We start from the raw sequence: 21,429 nt of genomic DNA, 5'->3' as shown, positions 1-21,429 counted from the left end.
CTTGCGAAGCCGAAAGAGACATAAAAACTGCAGTTATTGATTAACATCGTATGCGGGAAATTTCCACAGGCTTAAACCTCACCGAGATCTGTGAAAAGGAAGTCCTTGATGATTCAACCGACGCGGCTGATGTGACGGTGGTTGAAAATTTGGTTGGTTCTACGGTTCCTCCAGATAAATCTTCACCATTGTAAGGCTGCTTGTGCTGCCTGAAAGGTTCTCCTGATGAAAGGAGACATAGATATAGTTGTTATTCAAGAACCATATGTATATAACAATAAGATCTGTGAATTAAGCACTCCGGGTTTCAAACTTTTGCATAATACCGGTAAAGATATAAATCGAACATGTATAGTTGCCAAAAACGGACTAAACTTATTTCTGCTTCATTCATTAAAGCAGTCTAGAGATAGCCAAATGCAAATATTGGGTATCTTCGGTCTACATGGGACATAATATGGTCACTGAAAACAAAGACAAAACTCATTGTGGGATGTGATGCAAATGCACACCATAGTATTTGGGGAAGTAATGATATTAATGCAAGGGAGAGTCGCTAATAGAGTTTATTTTGCAAATTAATCAGGTAGTTTGCAATAAGGGAGATGCACCAACCTTCGTCACCAAAAATAGGCAAGAGGTTATGGACGTCACATTGGCCTCTCCGGAACTGAATGATAAGATATCTGAGTGGCAAGTTTTGAGGGAACATAGCTTCTCAGATCATCGCTACATCAGTTTAAAATTGGCTTTTCGTACTTCAATGACCATATTTCCGCCAAATGTGTAGGAATAGGGATACTTTCAATATGATGATACCAAAGATATCGAACAAACCGTGGAGCGGATTTCAAGGCCTTCAACATCTCACTGAAAGCTGCATGCCCTAGAAGAAAGCCAAGAGGTAAAATCGACCGCCATGGTGGTCTACGGAGTTAAGTAATATGACGAAATCCTACAGGAAGCTCTTTAATAAAGCAAAGTCACAAGAGCTCCGAAGAATTGGGTACTTACAAAATGAATCTGAGAGGATATAAACGAGAACAGAGAAGGGCTCATTATAACTCTTGGAATGATTACTGTAGCAGTATTGAGAATACGTCCGAGGCTTCCAGACTACGGAAGGTACTAGCATCCACTAACTCCGCTCCAGGTTTCAGTAAAACATCGGAGGGCAATTGGACAACGTCCAGTGAGGAGACGTTGGAGGTACTAGTGGACACACATTTTCGTGGAAGGCAGACATTTTCCCAGAAATCAGACTGTCGAACCATGTTCTTGCGGTGCAACAGCGGTCATTTCCTATCGAAGAAATTGTATCGGAATCTAGAATAAAATTGGCTTTAAATACCCAGCAAAAAAAATTGGAAGTTCTTCCAAAGGCAGAAGTTTAAAAGCACTTGCAGGAGATGCACTCCCAATGATGTTCTATAATTTAACTACCCAGAAAGTTCTTGTAATTAAATTTTTTAAAACTTGGTTTTTTCATACTTTTAATAGGTAATTTTAACTTTTTTTATTTCAAATAGTTTAAAAACAGAGTAAGAATTCATAAAATAATACAAATCATTTAATTTTTGTCGAAAAAAGGCTAAATCCAATCTGAAAAAATTGTGAATTTTTGAAAATATTTTAGGTCCATTCAAATTATAATTATTTATTTGACAAAATATCACAGAATTTTTTAATTTACATCCAAAACATTGAATTCGGATCGCACCTAATAAAAGGATGCAAATTCAGTGCAACGGCTGTTGAAATGGAGGACTTCCATCCTATGACAAGCCCATGTTAAATTCATCGCTTCTGCGTCAATTTTACAACACTTCCGGATCCAAAAAGAACATTTCCATTACTTTTTTGGCGACGCTTTTTTTTGCTGGGTAGTTTTGGACCATTCAAATACCCCGGAATTGATGGAATTACTCCGTCGGAGTTTCAAACAGTCACTGACATAATTATCCCTTTGTTGACGGTGATGTATAAACTTAGCATATATTCCAGAAAAGTGGACGGAAACAAACGTCGTTTTCATACCTAAAACGGGAAAAGCCTCTCATCCGAGTGTAAAGAATTTCCGACCAATCAGCTTATCCTCATTCCTTCTTATGACTCAGGAGAGGATGATAGACATTTATCTTAGAACTAGCATCGATAAAAGATTGTTCTCGAAACGACAACAGATGTCTGCACTGATGTCTACAAATTGGATGGACAATTGGGTTTCAGAGTATATTCTAAAGACCTGGAACTTCGTTTAGCGAAAATATTATCTAATCACTGTAGTGTTTTCAGGCTGAAATATTAGCAATAAGAGAGGTGGCGAATTGGCTGAGAAGTAATGTTCCCTAAAATGTTGGCATTAATATATACTCAGACAGTCAACCTGCAATAAATCCTTGGATTCTGTGTTCCTTAACTCGTAAACCGCAATCGACTGCCGTAAATCTCTCAACGAGATGGCTGAGCAGTACAATAATAACCTAATATGGCTACCTGTAATTGCTACCTGTAAGCTCTTACTTCGTGAGAAGCTGTTATGATGGCAAATGTTCGATGGGAGAATTACAAGGGTTGTAACGATACCATATCACATCCGTCAAATGTGTTGTGGTCTATATATAAAGGTTTGTCCCAAATACATACATTTAAATATCACTCGATTTGGACAGAATTTGGTAGACATCTACAAAATCTATAGACTCAACATTTAAGTCGGCAAATGCACTAGGGTGGAACACAATATTAGTAAAAAATGTGGGAAACATTTAAATCTGAGACAATTTTAAGGAAACTTCGCAAAAGTTTATTTATGATTTATCGCTCGATATATATGTATTAGAAGTTTAAGAAAATTAGAGTCATTTTTAAAACTTTTCGACTAAGCAGTGGTGATTTTACAAGGAAAATTTTGACCATTTTTGTCGAGATCAGAAAAATATATATATGGGAGGTATATCTAAATCTGAACCGATTTCAACCAAATTTGGCACGCATTGCTACAATGCTAATTCTACTCCCTGTGCAAAATTTCACTTAAATCGGAGTAAAACATTGGCCACTGTGGTCATATGAGTGTAAATCGGGCGAAAGCTATATATGGGAGATATACCTAAATCTGAACCGATTTCAAATTTAGCACACTTGACTACACGACTAATTGTACTCCTAGTGCAAAATTTCAACCAAATTGGGGTAAAACTCTGGCTTCTGGGACCGTATTAGTCCATATCGGGCGAAAGATATATATGGGAGCTACATCTAAATCTGAACCGATTTCAATAAAATTTGGCACACTTGACTATAGTACTAATTGTTATTCTTGTGAAAAATTTTAAGCGAATTAGGGTAAAACTCTGGCTTCTGGGCCATATAAGTCCATATCGGGCGAAATATTTATATGGGAGCTATATCTAAATCTGAACCGATTTCCAAAATCAATAGGGGTTTATTCTGAGCCAAAACACAAACTTGTGCCAAATTTAAAGTCGATTGGACTAAAACTGCGACCTAGACTTTGATTACAAAAATGTGTTCACGGACAGACGGATATGGCTATATCGACTCAGGAGCCCATCCAGAGCATTTTTCCAAAGACACCATGTGTCTATCTCGTCTCCTTCTGGGTGTTGCAAACATATGCACTAACTTATAATACCCTGTTCCCTGGCGCAGGGAATAATTAAAGATTCTTCATATGGAGAGTAGATCAGATTCTGGATTAATAAGAACCAATTCTATTTGAGTTCTAGAGGAATCATAAACGCCTTGAAATTTTACATTCACTTTCAAGCAATTTTCATAATTAGTGCGAATTGAAATCGACCTTACCAAACATTACAGTTTATATAAGCCCTATGCCAAAAACGCGCACCGATATACACCAAATTCAGCAGACCTTATTGTGGTTCTGAAACCCCAACAGAATCGAGACCGCAAATCGGAGGGCGGGTTTATGTATATAATAAGATATATACAAATCTGTACCGATAGACAATATATTCGGAACGCCTATTTATTGTCCGAAAAATCCCCTAGATTTCGAATTTCAGGCGATAGCCCATCTTCGAACTTGACCTGCCTGCAGACAAAAGACGAGTTTTTGCAAAATTTCAGCACGATTGCTTCATTATTGAAGACTGTAGCGTGATTACAACAGACAGACACACAAACGGACATGGTTATATGGTCGTAGATTTTCCCCCTGATCAAGTATATATATACTTTATATAGTCGGAAATCGATATTTCGATGTGTTACAAACGGAATGACAAACTTATTATACCCCCATCACCATTATATTGTGGTGGGTATAAAAAATGATTAAAATACTAACAAGAAATGCAAAATAAATAAGAAAAATTAACGAATTTTAATTATACACTCTAAAATTTATTCCCGGCAACAATGGACAGCATTGACTTAGTAACTTTGATGTTACAATCTTTTAAGTTGAATTTTGAATAATTCCTCATTGAATAATTCTTATTGGTTGTTATTTTTATACCCTCCATCATAGGATGGGGGTATATTAACTTTGTCATTCCGTTTGTAACACATCGAAATATTGCTCTAAGACCCCATAAAGTATATATATTCTGGGTCGTGGTGAAATTCTGAGTCGATCTAAGCATGTCCGTCCGTCCGTCCGTCCGTCCGTCCGTCTGTTTAAATCACGCTAACTTCCGAACGAAACAAGCTATCGACTTGAAACTTGGCACAAGTAGTTGTTATCGATGTAGGTCGGATGGTATTGAAAATGGGCCATATCGGTCCACTTTTACGTATAGCCCCCATATAAAGGGACCCTCAGATTTGGCTTGTGGAGCCTCTAACAGAAGCATATTTCATCCGATCCGGCTGAAATTTGGTACATGGTGTTGGTATATGGTCTATAACAACCATGCAAAAATTGGTCCACATCGGTCCATAATTATATATAGCCCCCATATAAACCGATCCCCAGATTTGGCTTGCGGAGCCTAAAAGAGAAGCAAATTTCATCCGATACGGCTGAAATTTGGTACATGGTGTTAGTATATGGTCTCTAACAACCATGCAAAAATTGGTCCACATCGGTCCATAATTATATATAGCCCCCATATAAACCGATCCCCAGATATGGCTTGTGGAGCCTCTAAGAGAAGCATATTTCATCCGATCCGGTTGAAATTTGGTACATGGTGTTGGTATATGGTCTCTAACAATCATGCAAAAATTGGTCCACATCGGTCCATAATTATATATAGCCCCCATATAAACCGATCCCCAGATTTGGCTTGCGAAGTCTCCAAGAGAAGCAAATTTCATCCAATCCGGTTGTATGTTGGAACATGGTGTTAGTATATGATCTTTAACAAGCGTGCCAGAATTGGTCCATATCGGTCCATAATTATATATAGCCCCCATATAAAACGTTCTCCAGATTTGACCTCCGGAGCCTGTTGGAGGAGCAAAATTAATCCGATCCGGGTCAAATTAGGAACGTGGTGTTAGTATATGGTCGCTAACAACCATACCAAAATTGGTCCAATCACACAAAAATTGGTCCATATCGGGTCATAATCATGGTTGCCACTAGAGCCAAAAATAGTCTACCAAAATTTTATTTCTATAGAAAATTTTGTCAAAATTTTATTTCTATAGAAAATTTTGTCAAAATTTTATTTCTATAGAAAATTTTGTCAAAATTTTATTTCTAGAGAAAATTTTGTCAAAATTTTATGTCTACTTTGTCAAACTGAATTATATACGTATTGGATCGATTTTTTTTGATTTAATATATACCACATATGGACTTACATACAATTTAGAAGATGGTGTTAGGAGGTTTTAAGATACCTTGCCATCGGCAAGCGTTACAGCAACTTAAGTAATTCGATTGTGGATGGCAGTGTTTAGAAGAAGTTTCTACGCAATCCATGATGGAGGGTACATAAGCTTCGGCCTGGCCGAACTTACGGCCGTATATACTTGTTTTAAGTTCTATTTAACAAAATGCCAATAAGTGAGAATGGTTTATGTTGCAATATGAGAAGTGACTTAAATGTCATTTACCTTTTGTGAATGGTTTATGTTGCAATATGAGAAGTGACTTATTTGAATGTCATTTACCTTTTGTTCAATAAATTGACTGAATGCAATGTTTGCAAAAGTTAAAAGAATAAAATTGTTGTTAACTCTTCCCCCTTTAGATTGATTGTCCACAATCAAAAGTATGGTATCTGAGTAATTTTTGCAATTGGATAATTGTTGGAATCATTTTGACTGAGAGTTACATTCTGTGATGGTCGTGAAGTGTCTACATTGATTCTAGTAGATATCTGATCTTTCTTATAATTACGTTTCCCATTTATACAGATCAATAATATCATGATAATCGCAGAGATCACTAAAATGTAATTTATGACATAATTTAGTCTATTTTCGATATTCAAAAGTTCTATGGGCTCTGTATTATTAGCATTCATTTCTCTTATTAATTCCAATGTAAGAGTCTCCTCTACATACGGGTTTCCTACTATTGGTTGCACAATGGCAGGTAATGGATTAGAAAAGGAGATTTCTGAAAATGAGAAAGTTTTACCATTTACTCTCAACGTTTCGTTGTGGAATTTAATAAGGTAAGTACCTTTAAGGTCATATGATTCTTGACCCACTAAAATTGTACCGTTAAATTTGTTTAGTAGAAGAGTGCCGGGAATAATTTCTTCTATAGTATCAATATGGAGATTATTTACCATGGAACAATTTGAGGGTTTACTGCGTATAAGCCTAGGGATACATTCAGAATCACTAATATCTTCTATGTTGTTGTCTTTGCATATGGTCAATTCATTGCAGTTTTGGCATTTATTCTTAATACCGAACGTTTTTTTATCGCAAATCAGGATTTCGTCAAATTCGATCTTAATGGCAATTTTGTTGGTTTTTACAGGTTTTATTCTTATTTTATTACATGATTCATTATAGGTTGTAGGAATATTTATAATATAAATTAAAGAGTTAACATTAGAGGCTATTCTTATCTCACCGAAATCAAGAGATTCTTCGATATTTAAATAAGTTATATTTTCTTTATCAGCTAAGGTTTTGATCATATCCATTTCATATTTGGATAATATGAACGAATTAATGACCCCTGCCTTTGCCCAATCTATAGCGTATTTTAGGTTTGAAATTTCGGTTTTAATAATTTGTAATTTGTATTTTAATTGGTCTATTAGAGAATTTTTTATTTCTTCGTTTTTCACTGATTTAAGTATTTTATTTGTTTGTGAAGTTAATTCATTTAATTTTTCTAACGACATTCTATTGATTATAACCTGTCTATTGTTATTTTGTAATACATTATTCATTTTTTGTTCAATGATTTCAAAATCAGCATGATCTGGATTACCTGCGATCCATTTCCATGCTGATCCAATAAAACCCAAGGATCTCTTGTTTCTCGGTTTTAAGTTACTAATATGTATCTGTAGTTGTTCTATATCATAGGAAAGGAAGGGATAAAGGGAATGGGAATTGCCCACATTTGAGTAGATGATGGTCTGTATATCGTTGACTACCTTTTCATATTTATCAATATCAACAACATGCACTAGTTTCACCGTGCCAGACTGAATTCTAGCAGATCCAGTATCGATAGCTACCACTCGTGAATTGGTGTAATCTAGTATCTTTACTTCGCTATAAGCAAAAGATGATAACGCAATGCCAAAAGGAAAAGAATTTTAGAGGATTATATTCTATTAGTTACGGATATTATTTTTATGAATAATTTTTCCACTATTTGTCAATACAGTGGTATGTCTATTTTCTTTAACTATTTCTTGTCTATAATTTTTAGAAAGTTTAGTCCCCAATCTTTTATTAACCTTAACGAATATTGTTTCTCCTACTTTATACTCTTTCGGGGCACTTCTTCCACGATTATGGTAATTCAGATCAGCTATTTGTTTATCCTTAATAGTTTTGACTATCTTCGCTATCTCATTTTCGCGTTGTTTAGGATTACCATGGGACTTTTTACCAAAAAATACATCGGTTGGCTTTCTTCTTAGGGATGAATGAACGGTATTATTGTATTCGAAGATGGATTTGTCCAAAAGTTCAGATAAATTAAGTTGCGTTCCTTCCGACTTAAGGCATCTCATAATTTCGGAGAGGGTTGAGTGAAATCTTTCTATTTGACCGTTTACAGTACTAGCATAAGGTGGAATCCTAAAAACTTTTACATTGAATTCATTCTCCATCATGAATATTATGGATTTCGAATTGAAAGATTTTTCATTGTCCATGACAACAATTTCGGGCATTCCAAAGTTTAGAAGCATTTCCCTAAGTGGTTGTCTAATATCCTCTGTTGCCCTTGATTTCAATATTCTCGCATGGGCATATTTCGTAAGTTTATCAATTCCTGTCAAGATGGACGTCCTCTCTGTAATGTAAATATCAATGTGAACGATCTGTCCCGGGTATTGTGGAATTGGTGTCTCTTGAAGATTTATGTTATTTGGGTGTCGATCATATTTATTTTCTTTACATATTTTGCATAGTTTGGTCACCTTCTTTATTTTAGCTGTCATCTGAGGGAAGTAACATCGTTCGAGAAGTTGAATTTTATTTTCAAAAGCATTTCTATGTGCCCTAATATGTTCGTTTATTACCTCTGCCTCTTGATCCGGTTCATCAATGATATCCGCTACCATTTTTCTTGTGTAGAAAATTTTAAATTTGAAGAAGTTTGTGGAGTATATTTCTTGTATCTTGCCAAGTATTTGGTCAGTAGTCTTTATGCAATTTGTTACTGAGGGGTTTAAGAATTTACTTAAAATTTCATTAAGTCGTTCTTCGGTGAAATTAGGTTCCAAAATAATATGACGATGGTATGTTGGAAACACGATCTGGAATTCGTATGACGGTTTTTCATGTTGTTCTATTATTATCTGGTTCTTAAAGACGTTTATTGGTGCGTCAGTAAATTGGATGAGGTTATTAGGTGAGCTCTGAACACTATGTTGTGTAGCAATTATTGAGTTTATCTGAAATACTTGTTGAGGGGGTCTAGATAATGCATCTGCAACAACGTTAGTTTTGCCTGGTTTATAGAGAAGTTCGTAATTATATTCCTCCAGAGACGCTTTCCATCTTTTAAGCCTGCCGTTCGAATTCTTGTTTGATAGTACGTATGTAAGAGGTTGGTGATCCGTAAAAATTTTAATTTTCGCGGAACCATAAAGATAATTCCTCAGCGTTTTGATTGCCCAGATAATCGCGAGCATTTCTTTTTCGTTTGTTGCGTAATGCTCTTCCGCTTTGTTCAGTGTTCTGGAAATAAAAGTAATAGGTCTACCATCTTGTTCCAATACCGCGCCGATTGCGTAGTTTGATGCGTCCGTGGTGAGGTGGAACTCTTTCTCGAAATTGGGGTAGGTTAGTATAACATCTTCTGATACTAACGTTTTTTTAATTTTGTCAAACGCATTTAATGCGTCATTGCTCATTTTGATCTTCACCTTGCTGGACATGTTTTTGGACATTTGTCCCTCCTCCCCTCTTAAAAGCACGGTTAAGGGTTTTGCCAATTTGGCATAATCCTTTATAAAGCGTCGGTAAAACCCGGACATACCTAGAAACGATCTCAAATCCTTTATTGTTTCAGGGATTGGGAATTTATTAATCGTTTCCACTTTTTTTGGATTTGCTCGTATTCCTTTGTCTGAAATCAAGAAGCCCAGAAATTCTACCTCTGTTTTGAGAAATTCACACTTGTCTAGTTGAACTTTCATGTTGGACAACTCTAATGTGTGAAAAACCTTTTCGAGATTTTCAATATGTGTCTGTTCGTCCTTACCAAATATGATGATGTCATCTATATAGACATAGCAGATCTTCCCGATGTGTTCGCGCAATATATCATCCAAGGCCCTTTGAAAAATTGAAGGGGCATTTCTAAGACCGAACGGGAGTCGCGTAAACTCGTACTTCCCGTTATTAACCGAGAATGCGGTTTTCTCCATATCACTTTCTTTAAGAGGGATTTGATGGAATCCGCTTTTTAAATCTATTACAGAAAATAATTTATTCTGACCCAATTGAGAAAGAACTTCATTAATCTCATGAATAGGATATCTGTCGGGGACTGTGACCATATTGAGTTTTCTGTAGTCAATAACTACTCTAAATTTCTTTACCCCTGAAGCATCCATTTTTTTCGGTACGATCCATACAGGTGAGTTGTATGGTGATTTTGAGGGTCTAATAATGCCCTGAGTCAATAGTTCTTTTATTTGGCGTTCGACTTCATCTTTTAAATGCATGGGATATGGATAGCATATGGAGTAAATAGGGTTATCGGTATTGGTTCTTATTTCGCCTTTGACTGATGTTGTATACGTAAGCGATTCATTTGGTTCGGAGAACAGATTAGGATATTTCTGGATTATTTGATTAATTTTGGACTCTTGTTCCTTAGTCATATGATCAGATCTTATTTGTATGTTATTAATTGATTGTGAAACCTGTTGCTTTAACCGTATTTTTATGTTGTCTCCTATGGTCATATAATTTTCTGCAGTGTAGATAACTGCTGATAGGCTCTTCAGAGTATCGTTTCCCAGTATCGCATGAAACGATGTTAAAACAGGTAGTAAAAAGAATTTAATGTTAATTTGCTTCAAACCGAAGAGATTTAGAAATGTATGGTGGGTTATAGCAGTTTTGCCTCCAACGGATTTTGCGTAGAATTTTACTTTGTTTGGGTGACTTGATTTTACTAGGGAATTCTGTATATAATTTTAATTAGATCCTGTATCCACTAAGATTCTTAGGACCTCACCAGAGCTCGTCTTAACTTCAAAATATGGCAAAGACGAGCTTTCTAATCTAAAAAATTAATGTCAGCTGCTTCGAGAATATCAGTTGAGCTCTCCTCATCATACCGACTATCCACATTTTCGACATATTCTGGAAAATCTTGGAGATTATTTTCGATACCATAAGTCATTGCTTGTTGGTAGTATAATTCATCCTCGTTAGCGTGAACTTGACCGTTTATTTCCTGGTCAGTACTTTCTATGTGGAAATTTCGTTGGAATTTTTGGGGTTGTTGGTATGTTTGTTCTGGTGGTCTTTTCCCTGTGAAATCATTATTTTGTCTTGGCCTATTCATGTAGTTAACAGCACGTGACTGCATTGATTGGTCTATTTCCATAGGAACAGGCTTTGGTTGAGGTTTCGGAGCGAGTGGACGTGGTGGTGGGTTATTGTGGTTTGGATTGATATTCTGATATCGCTGAATTTGGGTCGGGAATTGTCGGTTCCGATTGAAGTATTGTAAGGGTTGGGAATTATTGTTAAAGTATTGGGGTTGATGCTGTTGGTAAATGTTTTGAGTTCTAAGGGGTACAGATGTTACTTGAGGAAATGCATCATGAGTTCTGTGGGAGACTTGGGGTCTAAAATTTTGATTGGTTTTTGGGTGTTGTGGGAGTTTGGTATTTTTACCATAGGCGTGTTCTGTACGGAAGTTTTGGTTTTGCATTTTTAGACACAGATGGAGTGCCTGTGGGAGAGTTGTTGGCTCCCGAATGCATAACAATTTTGCGAGGTCGCCTCTTAGTCCACGAATGAAAGTATCCAAAGCTTTATCCCTTTAGGTTTGGATTAGAATATCCATGGCTTCTTTACCAATAGTCATACACGAAATATTATTTATTATTAGAGAAAGGTGGGTGTAAACGTCCTGATAGAAATCTTGAACTGTGTTATTACCCTGAATAAGAGTGGTCATTTGGTACTCTAAGGTACCAAGATCACGTTTATCAGCATAATGCAATGCTAGACAGCGCGAAATAGATTCCCAGTTCAAGGGAGTATTGTAAGATTCGAGAGCAGCATCGGCCGCCCCAATTATTTTATTTCTGATAACATTCAGGATTGCAAAATATTTCGGAGTACCTCTCGTTGATTCGTACAGGTTTAAAACCCGTTCCACACTCTTCTTCCAAGAGCTAAATTCTGTGTGATTGCCGGAGAATTCCCTCAGGCAGCGAACTATATCGGGAACCTTGTCTAAATCCGTAAGGTTCTCTCTATATCGTTCGTCTATACCTTGATCTATCCCTGAAATATCCGCATTGGGATTTAACATATTCTCTACTACATTTCTGCATTGCTCCCTACAAATTCTAGTTACTACATTAATGATATCTGCCTCAGATCGAGCATTATGATTGATAGGTGGGATGTTAGGATTGTTGGGTTGATTATTGGGAGGAGTTAATATTGGAGGGCGGATTAGATTATTTGGATTTGACATTTTATCAAGATATTTATAGTTTAGTAAGGAATTTGAAAATATGATTCGTTTTACAATTTCGTGTTTAAATTCAAAGGTCAAGGTTATAATATTTTGTAAATTTTTTTTTTGTTTCTTTTTATTGTTATTAATGATTTTTAGGATTCAAGTATAATTAATCATATGGAGAAAAAAAATCAAATACTTATAATATCTTAAAATAAAGTAACTAAAAACTCACAACCAAATTATAGCTGATTTCATCTTGGGGGTAGATCTTCCTTTATGTAGATTTTATCCTTTTGCGTTTTCAATCTGGTGACACGGTTTCCCTTTTTGTTCTTGGCAGGTATTCAGTTCACTATTAATTGCTTTAGTATCCTTTTTTACTATTTTAGTGTTTAGTTTAAGAGTTTGCATAAATGAATTACCAGTTCACTATTTTTTACTGCTTCAGTGTCCTTTTTTACTGTTTTAATGTTTAGTTTAAGAGTTTGCACCAATGATACACTTCTTGAGTGTTACTTTTCTCACTACTTTAGTGATTTTTTTAAAGTGATACACTTAAGTGTCTTTGAATATTTTTTATCTTAAAGATTTTTCACTATTTTAGTGTTCTTGTTATTTAAAAATGATACACTACTTGAGTGTCTTTTAATATTTTTTATCTTAAAGATTTTTCACTATTTTAGTGTTCTTTTTATTTAAAATCATACACTACTTGGGTGTCTTTTAATATTTTTTATCTTAAAGATTTTTCACTATTTTAGTGTTCTTTTTATTTAAAATGATGCACTACTTGAGTGTCTTTTAAATATTTTGTTGGGCGCCAGTTAGTTTATTTTAAAATAAAACTATCATTTCGAGTGCTTGACTACGACTGAAACTTTATTAATGATATTAAGCTTATAAATTAACAATTTCACTTACGTTAACATTTCTTTTTGAATTCTATTTGGCAATAAGAAAACATGAGCTTATTAACAATTTCACTTACGTTAACATTTCTTTTTGAATTCTATTTGGCAATAAGAAAACATGAGCTTATTAACAAGTTCACTTACGCTAACATTTCTTTTTTTAAGTTCTATTTAACAAAATGCCAATAAGTGAGAATGGTTTATGTTGCAATATGAGAAGTGACTTAAATGTCATTTACCTTTTGTGAATGGTTTATGTTGCAATATGAGAAATGACTTATTTGAATGTCATTTACCTTTTGTTCAATAAATTGACTGAATGCAATGTTTGCAAAAGTTAAAAGAATAAAATTGTTGTTAACTTATATAAATATAACTTATAACGATAATTATCTCTTGATGACCATAACAGCTACGTAGCCTAGTGGATAATGTGCTGGCTTACAAACTGTGTGGTCCGCTGTTCGAATCCACGTCCGGCAAAAAGTAAAATTTAAAAAAAAAAAATTATAAAATTTAATTAAGAGTTAATGGTTTTCATATTTCGCTTAATCGTATTATGGATCCGATATTCATTAGTGATTATGAAGTTTCTTATAAACAAATCTCACATTGCTTAATATATAAATATAATTAAATATATATAAATAAATAAATAAATAAATATATATATATATATATATATATATATATATATATATATATATATATATATATATATATATATATATATATATATATATATATATATATATATATATATATATATATATATATATATATATATATATATATATATATAGATTATGAAGTTTCTTATAAACAAATCTCACATTGCTTAATATATAAATATAATTAAATATATATAAATAAATAAATAAATATATATATATATATATATATATATATATATATATATATATATATATATATATATATATATATATATATATATATATATATATATATATATATATATATATATATATATATATATATATATATATATATATATATATATATATATATATATATATATATATATATATATATATATATATATATATATATATATATATATATATATATATATATATATATATATATATATATATATATATATATATATATTCGCACTGATTCGTGGACTTTACCACATGTGTTTGGAATGTCGTTACTGCTTTCTTCCATGGCAAGCTCATTCGGTTTGCGCCGAATATCAAATCTCCGGGCAACTTCAATTCCGTTCCGAATAGGACCTTGGTCGGTGTTCGTGACGTAGGATCATGTATGGCTGATCTATACGACAGCAAACATTTTGGTATATGATCGTCCCAGTCTCGTTGGCCGTTATCCAACACCTTTCGAAGATGTTCTTCCTGAGTGCGATTAAACCTTTCTACCATGCCATCAGACTGTGGATGCAATGGCGTAGTTCTTGTTTTCTCGATACCAAGGGAGTCACACATCTCTTGGAATATGGCCGATTCAAAATTTCTTCTTTGGTCTGAGTGTATCTCGGACGGCACACCGTAGCGACATATCCAGTTCTTGTCGACTACGTCTACAATCGTCTTCGCCTCTTGGTTTGGCATGGCATAAACTTCTGGCCACTTGCTGAAGTTTAATGGGGATGGCGAGATTGACCCCGACGTTTTACGCCACGCTTTACATTCCCAGGAAAGATGTCCAGTCTTATATAGCATTTTATTCTAGATTTATTTGTCTGCTGCTTCATTTCTTGCATTATCTGCCTCAGAGCCTCTTTTACCAATTCAATCACGGATTTTGATTCATCTTGCTCGGTCTCCACTCTGCGTACTTTATGAACTTGAGGACGTGCTAGTACTCTCGCTGTCTCTTGTGCAAGGGCAAATGTTACAGTTTCCACAAATGTAGCTTTTTGTGACGCATATGTAGCACATTTTATGTCTGGGTCTCGAATGCCATTTACAAAGGTCTCAATCTTGATGCGGTCCACAAGTGGATGACTCTTCCTGCACACAAAAAATTATCACCAACATTTTTTCAATTAAACACTTAATTGAATTTGGAAACGGATTCAATTAATATGTTAATTGATTCAATTAATTATTTAATCAAATCCGAATAAAAACCATTTAAAAAAATGATTGATATTTGTTACGTTTCCAATTAAAATATTAATTGATTCAATCAATTTGTTAATCAATTCTGAAAAAATTTTCAATTACAAACGTGTTTCAAATTTTTTCCGTTTCCAATTACACATGTGATTGATCCAATCACCTTTGTGATTGAAATTGAATAATTTTGAGCAATGGAAAGAGCGAAAAGAGAACAAGAGAATTTATTCAACAATGTATGATGGAGAGATCAGTCTGTGGAAGTAACTCGTAACGAACGGTTGGGTTTTTGTTTTTCGCGTAAATTGAAAAACATGATTGGCGACATTCTGTCTGCTGCATTCAAAATGTGTGCATAAATATTTTGAACGCAACAACAAATCATAGCAAAGGGTTGAAATAAATAAAGTGTGCAACAACAAACGACCACGTGGTAAAGGTTTGAAAAAAATATATGAGAGAACGCATTTGAAATTACCTGTGTTTGTGGTAATAAAAATGGAAAACAATCTACGTTTATTGAAGGTAAGAAATTGTGAAATGTGAATACCGTTTTCCATTGAAGCCTGTTTACATTAAACGGACTAAAATAATATATTTTTTATTCATTTCTTTTAGTGACCAATTTTATTTCGTGAAATTGTCCAATCAATCCCATCAACTCCATCATTTTATCAAATATATAAGAATATGTTTGCAATAAAAAAGTGGGTACCGTATTGATCTTTTAAAATTATAAATTTTTTTCACTCATAGTTTTCTTAAAACCAAGAGCGGTATGGGTTTGTTGTAAGATTCACCTTGAAGTTGCGAAGTGGCGTTGGCATTAAATTTCATTGTTGTTTTACCTGCCTTTTTCAGTTTGAACCCAAGTAGAGAGCAATATATCTGATATATAAACTAATGCACTGAATTATGTAATGGTAAAAAAGTTCTCTCTTTTGGATTTAAAAATATGAAAAATATCCGAAAATAATAAAAATATGTATTTTCCATTTATATTTTTTTCTATTTCCAGAATTTGCAAAGTATCATCAATATAATACCAAATATTACATTGCTTTCCCATTATTTTTGTCTTTGATTGGTTCAAATTTTAATAGATGATTTCAATGCGTGGTTATTATTATAAGGAAGATAATGATTTATATAATTTATTTTTTACCCTATAGTTGTTATTGATAGTAATTGTATTTGTAAGTTATGTTAGAACAAAACACAAATGACAAGAACCAAATTTATTTGTCTATTGCATAATTCAAAAAATAATAAAATATTAAATATGTTTTATAAGAAATACATATTTTCTTTAATTTTAAATAAAACTAAATACGATTTTGGGGTCGCAACATATAAATTTTTTGATCGAAATTTATAGCCAATTTCAATTAATTATTTAATTGAATCAATCAAATATTTGATTGATTTTTGTCGCGAAATTAATTAAAATTTTAATTGATTCAATTAAAACTGTGATTGAATTTTATGTTAAAAATCAATCACGTTTTTAATTGATTCAATCACACAATTAATTGATTCCGTGACAAAAGTCAATTAAATTTTTAATCGAAAATCGTGTTGGTTTTCAATCAAAATGGGTGATTGATACTATCATTTTCGTGATTGAAGACATTTCAATTAAAAAAATGATTGAATCCGCGATTTCCGTGATTGAAATAAAAAATTTTTTTTTTGTGTGTGGGTATGTCAATAACACCAACCGCTCAACTTCTGTTGCAAAGTTTCGTTTGTTTTCTGGAATCTACCTCTTAATTCCATTCTAAAGATGTCTTGCTTAGTTCTCCACCGCACTTGCGTTGCGTCCACACGCATCTCCATACCTTCAGAAATTTGTTGTAGTTTCTCATGGAGAATTCTAGAATTTTCGTCCAATTTTCTATAGTTTGCTTCCGTTTTCTTCCAGCAGCTTTCTTGAATTTTCTTCCATTTTTAGAGAATTTGCTTCCAGTTTTCTAGAATTCTCTTCCATTTTTAGAGAATTTTGTTCTATAAGTTTTCTAAAATTCTCTTCCATGATTTTGGTCAAAACATTAAGCATTGAGGTGTAATCCACAACACTTGAAGCCACGGATGGATTTTCTACACTGCTGGCATTGACGATGTCCTCCTTATAATCAAACTCATGTGTATCGATATCCATTTTGCGCCGTTCGAACTCTTCCTGTAGACGCTTTTGAAGCTGAGCTTTGTTTCTGTAGTCGGCTGATCCAGTTTGCTCAATTCCTTTTTTAAGTCTTCCACTCGAAGCTCATTAAACTTCATTGTAGATTTTTTTTGTTATTTCACTTCCGACACCAATTGTTACGTTTTTATATTGAGGCGTGTTTAATAACCCGATAATTAAAACACAGTTCTTTTCAAAGAACGACAATCTACAATTTATTTGCTTAACGATAGTTTTCACTTATTTGCTCTACGATGTGTACTGTATGACTTTTAGCTTACGACTGACTTTACAGCTCCCTCCGCCAGGACCTGATTTGACGATTTCGAAAATTCTGGATAGTCTGGCCTACAACCATCTAGAACTATCTAGATACAATTTATCTAACAGCACATATTCAACTGGTTATCTTCATTGCCTACAGCCATCTGGAATGTTCTACTAGTGTCCGGCAGATGTCGCACATGAATGGCTGATTATGTTCATAGTCTTGCCTACAATTATCTAATCATTTTGTCGTTTCTGTTCATAGTCTTGCCTACAATTATCTAGAACAATCAATTTGTCGTTTCTGCCTATCTCGTAATTTAGCTGACAGAGGGTTGTGCTCATATTACTACAACAATAACAAAACAAAAGGGACTACTACAATTATTGTGAAACTAAGAACACAAAAGATGTTTAGGAAAGTACTAGAAAATAAAGAAATGATTTTGAATGTGATGACGTAATTTGAGCGTTACAATTTGAAATTTTAAATTAACGGAAAATAATTTGAATAAACTTAAATGTACAAATATCAAATTCGTAACAATATGAAAACAATACTTTTTTCTATGTATTCAACAGTTGTAACAATCCATAAAATGTTTATCGTTCCATTAAATCCTACTGCGAAGGCTTAAATATTATAGAACATTTGGGGCATATGCCAGTTTAAGTGAACAAATTTAAATGCAAGGGAGGTTTGAAGAAAGCATTACAAAAACAATAGCCCTTCTTAATAAAAAATTGTAAAAATCTATATCAAACCTCTTAAAATTAGTTATTGAACATAAGTAATTTTCTACGTAATCAGATAACAAATAATACAAAACAATTGTGAATATTGTAGCTTTGTTTACCCTTTGAATTGCTTCAGGAATATGTTGATGTTTAAACTCCGCTTTCCATCAATAAGATGTATGGTTTTTAATTTACCGTCGATAGTGTCGGTAGTGATTACCGTATCTGCCTTGGGAGCTTGTACACAAAATAGATCTTCCAATTCTTTAAAGTCTATACTTTTAGGTTGCCTAGTACTCATTATGGTCCATATATTTTGTTTTCCAAGAATCTTGAAAGGAGGAATTTTGTCCCAATTAAGAGTTTTCATTTTTTTAACGGGACGTGGAATGCTTTGTTGAGCCAGTTTTGAATGAGAAGGAGTTCCCGTCATAGTTGGTAGTGGTGGAATTCCCGTCATAATTGGTGGTGGTGGTGGAATTGTTGTCATAACTGGTGGTGGAATTCCCGGCACAGTTGGTGGCGGTGCCATTCCCGGTGTGTATGTTTGAGATGAAGTTGGGGGCGGAGTTGCATTTGGCATCGAAGGAGTACAATTTATTTTGGATACAAATTCAGTCTCCGGCCTTTCTTCTCTAGTTTGTTCAGATTTTATAGGCTCTATCAAAAGCATATTCGAATTTTCGTCTCTATTACAATTTAGGCACGTCATCGTCATAGGTTCAATTGCATCATTTAGTATACGCTCCGCATCATCTGGATTGTCAATCAATATTGCTCTATGCACTAATTTTTCTATTGTATTCCATATAATATTACCCGAGGTATGATTTGAATCAATTCTAAGTAAGTGCTGCAATATATTCAGGAATGATGATGCTTGTACGGGGTTTTTTACCTTGTATAGAGAGAATTATATAACATAGGAATGGGTGAAATGAATTGAATGTCATATCACATACCTGCTTTAAAATTGTTTGCGTTATATCAGCATGAGAATTGCAATTGATGTTGTTACACTTTTGTGAACATAAACTCTCAGATTCCATTGATGATAGACTTTCATTTTGAACATCAAACTGTACAACAAAATCACCGATATTTTCAGAAAGTTGTCTGTAGGAGAAATATTGTGAAGTAGATTGTCTTAACTTTGCTGATTGTAGATTGATAATAATAAATCACTATTATTTTGTTTGTATGTAAAAATAAATTTAACAATAACAAGTAAGGAAAGTCTAAAGTCGCGCGGTGCCGACTATATTATACCCTGCACCACTTTGTAGATCTAAATTTTCGATACCAAATCACATCCGTCAATTGTGTTGGGGGGCTATATATAAAGTTTTGTCCCAAATACATACATTTAAATATCACTCGATCTGGAAGAATTTGATAGACTTCTACAAAATCTAAAGACTCAAAATTTAAGTCGGCTAATGCTCTAGGGTGGAACACAATGTTAGTAAAAAAATATGGGAAACGTTTAAATCTGAAGCAATTTTAAGGAAACTTCGAAAAAGTTTATTTATGGTTTATCGCTCGATATATATGTATTAGAAGTTTAGGAAAATTAGAGTCATTTTTACAACTTTTCGACTAACCAGTGGCGATTTTACAAGGAAAATGTTGGTATTTTGACCATTTTTGTCGAAATCAGAATAACATATATATGGGAGCTATATCTAAATCTGAACCGATTTCAACCAAATTTGGCACGCATAGCAACCATGCTAATTCTACTCCCTGTGCAAAATTTCAACTAAATCGGAGTTAAAAATTGGCCTCTGTGGTCATATGAGTGTAAATCGGGCGAAAGCTGTATATGGGAGCTGTGGAGACCTGTTATAGAGCAAACGCAAGATAACAAAGAGAGCGGTGGAGAAACAGCTGATCGATTGTGATAGTTAGTTCTGATGTATGTGTGACAGCATAGAGACGGTCTTATAAATAAAGGAATTATAAAAGGATATATAGAAGTGTTTATATCATTTATTGAATAAGAAACAGGTTTGTACATTGGCGACGAGGATGCGATTCCTAACGGGGAGGACTCTATACATAGAGTTACTTAAAATTTTCGAAGAAAATAAATTGGGTGAGGAAATTTACAATTTATCTGTGTGTGTTTTTTGTTTTTTTTTTTTACCAGCGTAGGTGAAGACGGCAAGAGTGTGCAAGAAGCTAAGGTGTGCTAGTTAAATCGGACGAGGATGCGATTCCTAACGGGGAGGACTCTATACATGGAATTACTTAAAATTTTCGAAGAAAATAAATTGGGTGATGAAATTTACGAGTTATCTGTGTATGTGTATGTGTTTTGTTTTTTTTTTTTACCAGCGTAGGTGAAGACGGCAAGAGTGTGCAAGAAGCTAAGGTGTGCTAGTTAAATCGGAACACCTGAAATTGTGTGATCATTTAATTGATCGAAACATTAAATTGTGTCAATAAATACATTCAAGTGAGTTGTAGAACACATTTAATTGTGCAAATCAAATCGCAAGTTTGGCGGACATTCAATTGTGACTGGATGTCCATTTAATTGGTGCAAATCAATAGCGCGAACTGTAAGTTATGGAAAAGACATTCAATTGATGACAATTCGTCAATGGATGAGGTTATTGAATGTCGGGTAGGCGGATGTAAATTATCAATGATTATTGATTCTGGATCGCGATTTAATCTTCTCAGTCAGGAAGACTAGCAAAAGTTGCAAGATTATGAGGCAGTTTTGGTAAATGTTCGCAGATAATCCGTTAACCAATTTAATGCGTATGCGGCAGACCAATTACTGGAAGTCGTCTCGGTTTTTGAGGCACCAACTTCAGTAAAGAATAATTCGGAAATTATGGCTACATTTTATGTAATAAAGAACGGCAATCAGTCTCTGCTACACACAAGAAATTATCACCA

General features: G+C 33.9%; 1 protein-coding gene across 1 annotated transcript in view; it reads right to left on the bottom strand.

Annotated features, from left to right (window-relative positions):
- The window catches only part of LOC142235743 (FH2 domain-containing protein 1-like), a 96,217-nt gene that overhangs the window by 30,751 nt on the left and 44,037 nt on the right, over positions 1-21,429 (bottom strand). Inside the window, exons 2-3 of the mRNA XM_075307001.1 lie at positions 19,479-19,632; positions 18,636-19,414 (exon numbers count right to left, since the gene is read on the bottom strand). Of these exons, the coding sequence (XP_075163116.1) occupies positions 18,636-19,414; positions 19,479-19,632 (933 nt within the window). The remainder of the gene's footprint in view (positions 1-18,635; positions 19,415-19,478; positions 19,633-21,429) is intronic.

The sequence above is a fragment of the Haematobia irritans genome, chromosome 4 (genome assembly GCF_050003625.1).
Source record: "Haematobia irritans isolate KBUSLIRL chromosome 4, ASM5000362v1, whole genome shotgun sequence".
In the NCBI taxonomy this organism is placed as follows: Eukaryota; Metazoa; Arthropoda; class Insecta; order Diptera; family Muscidae; genus Haematobia; species Haematobia irritans.
This window is presented reverse-complemented; position numbering and strand designations above follow the sequence as displayed.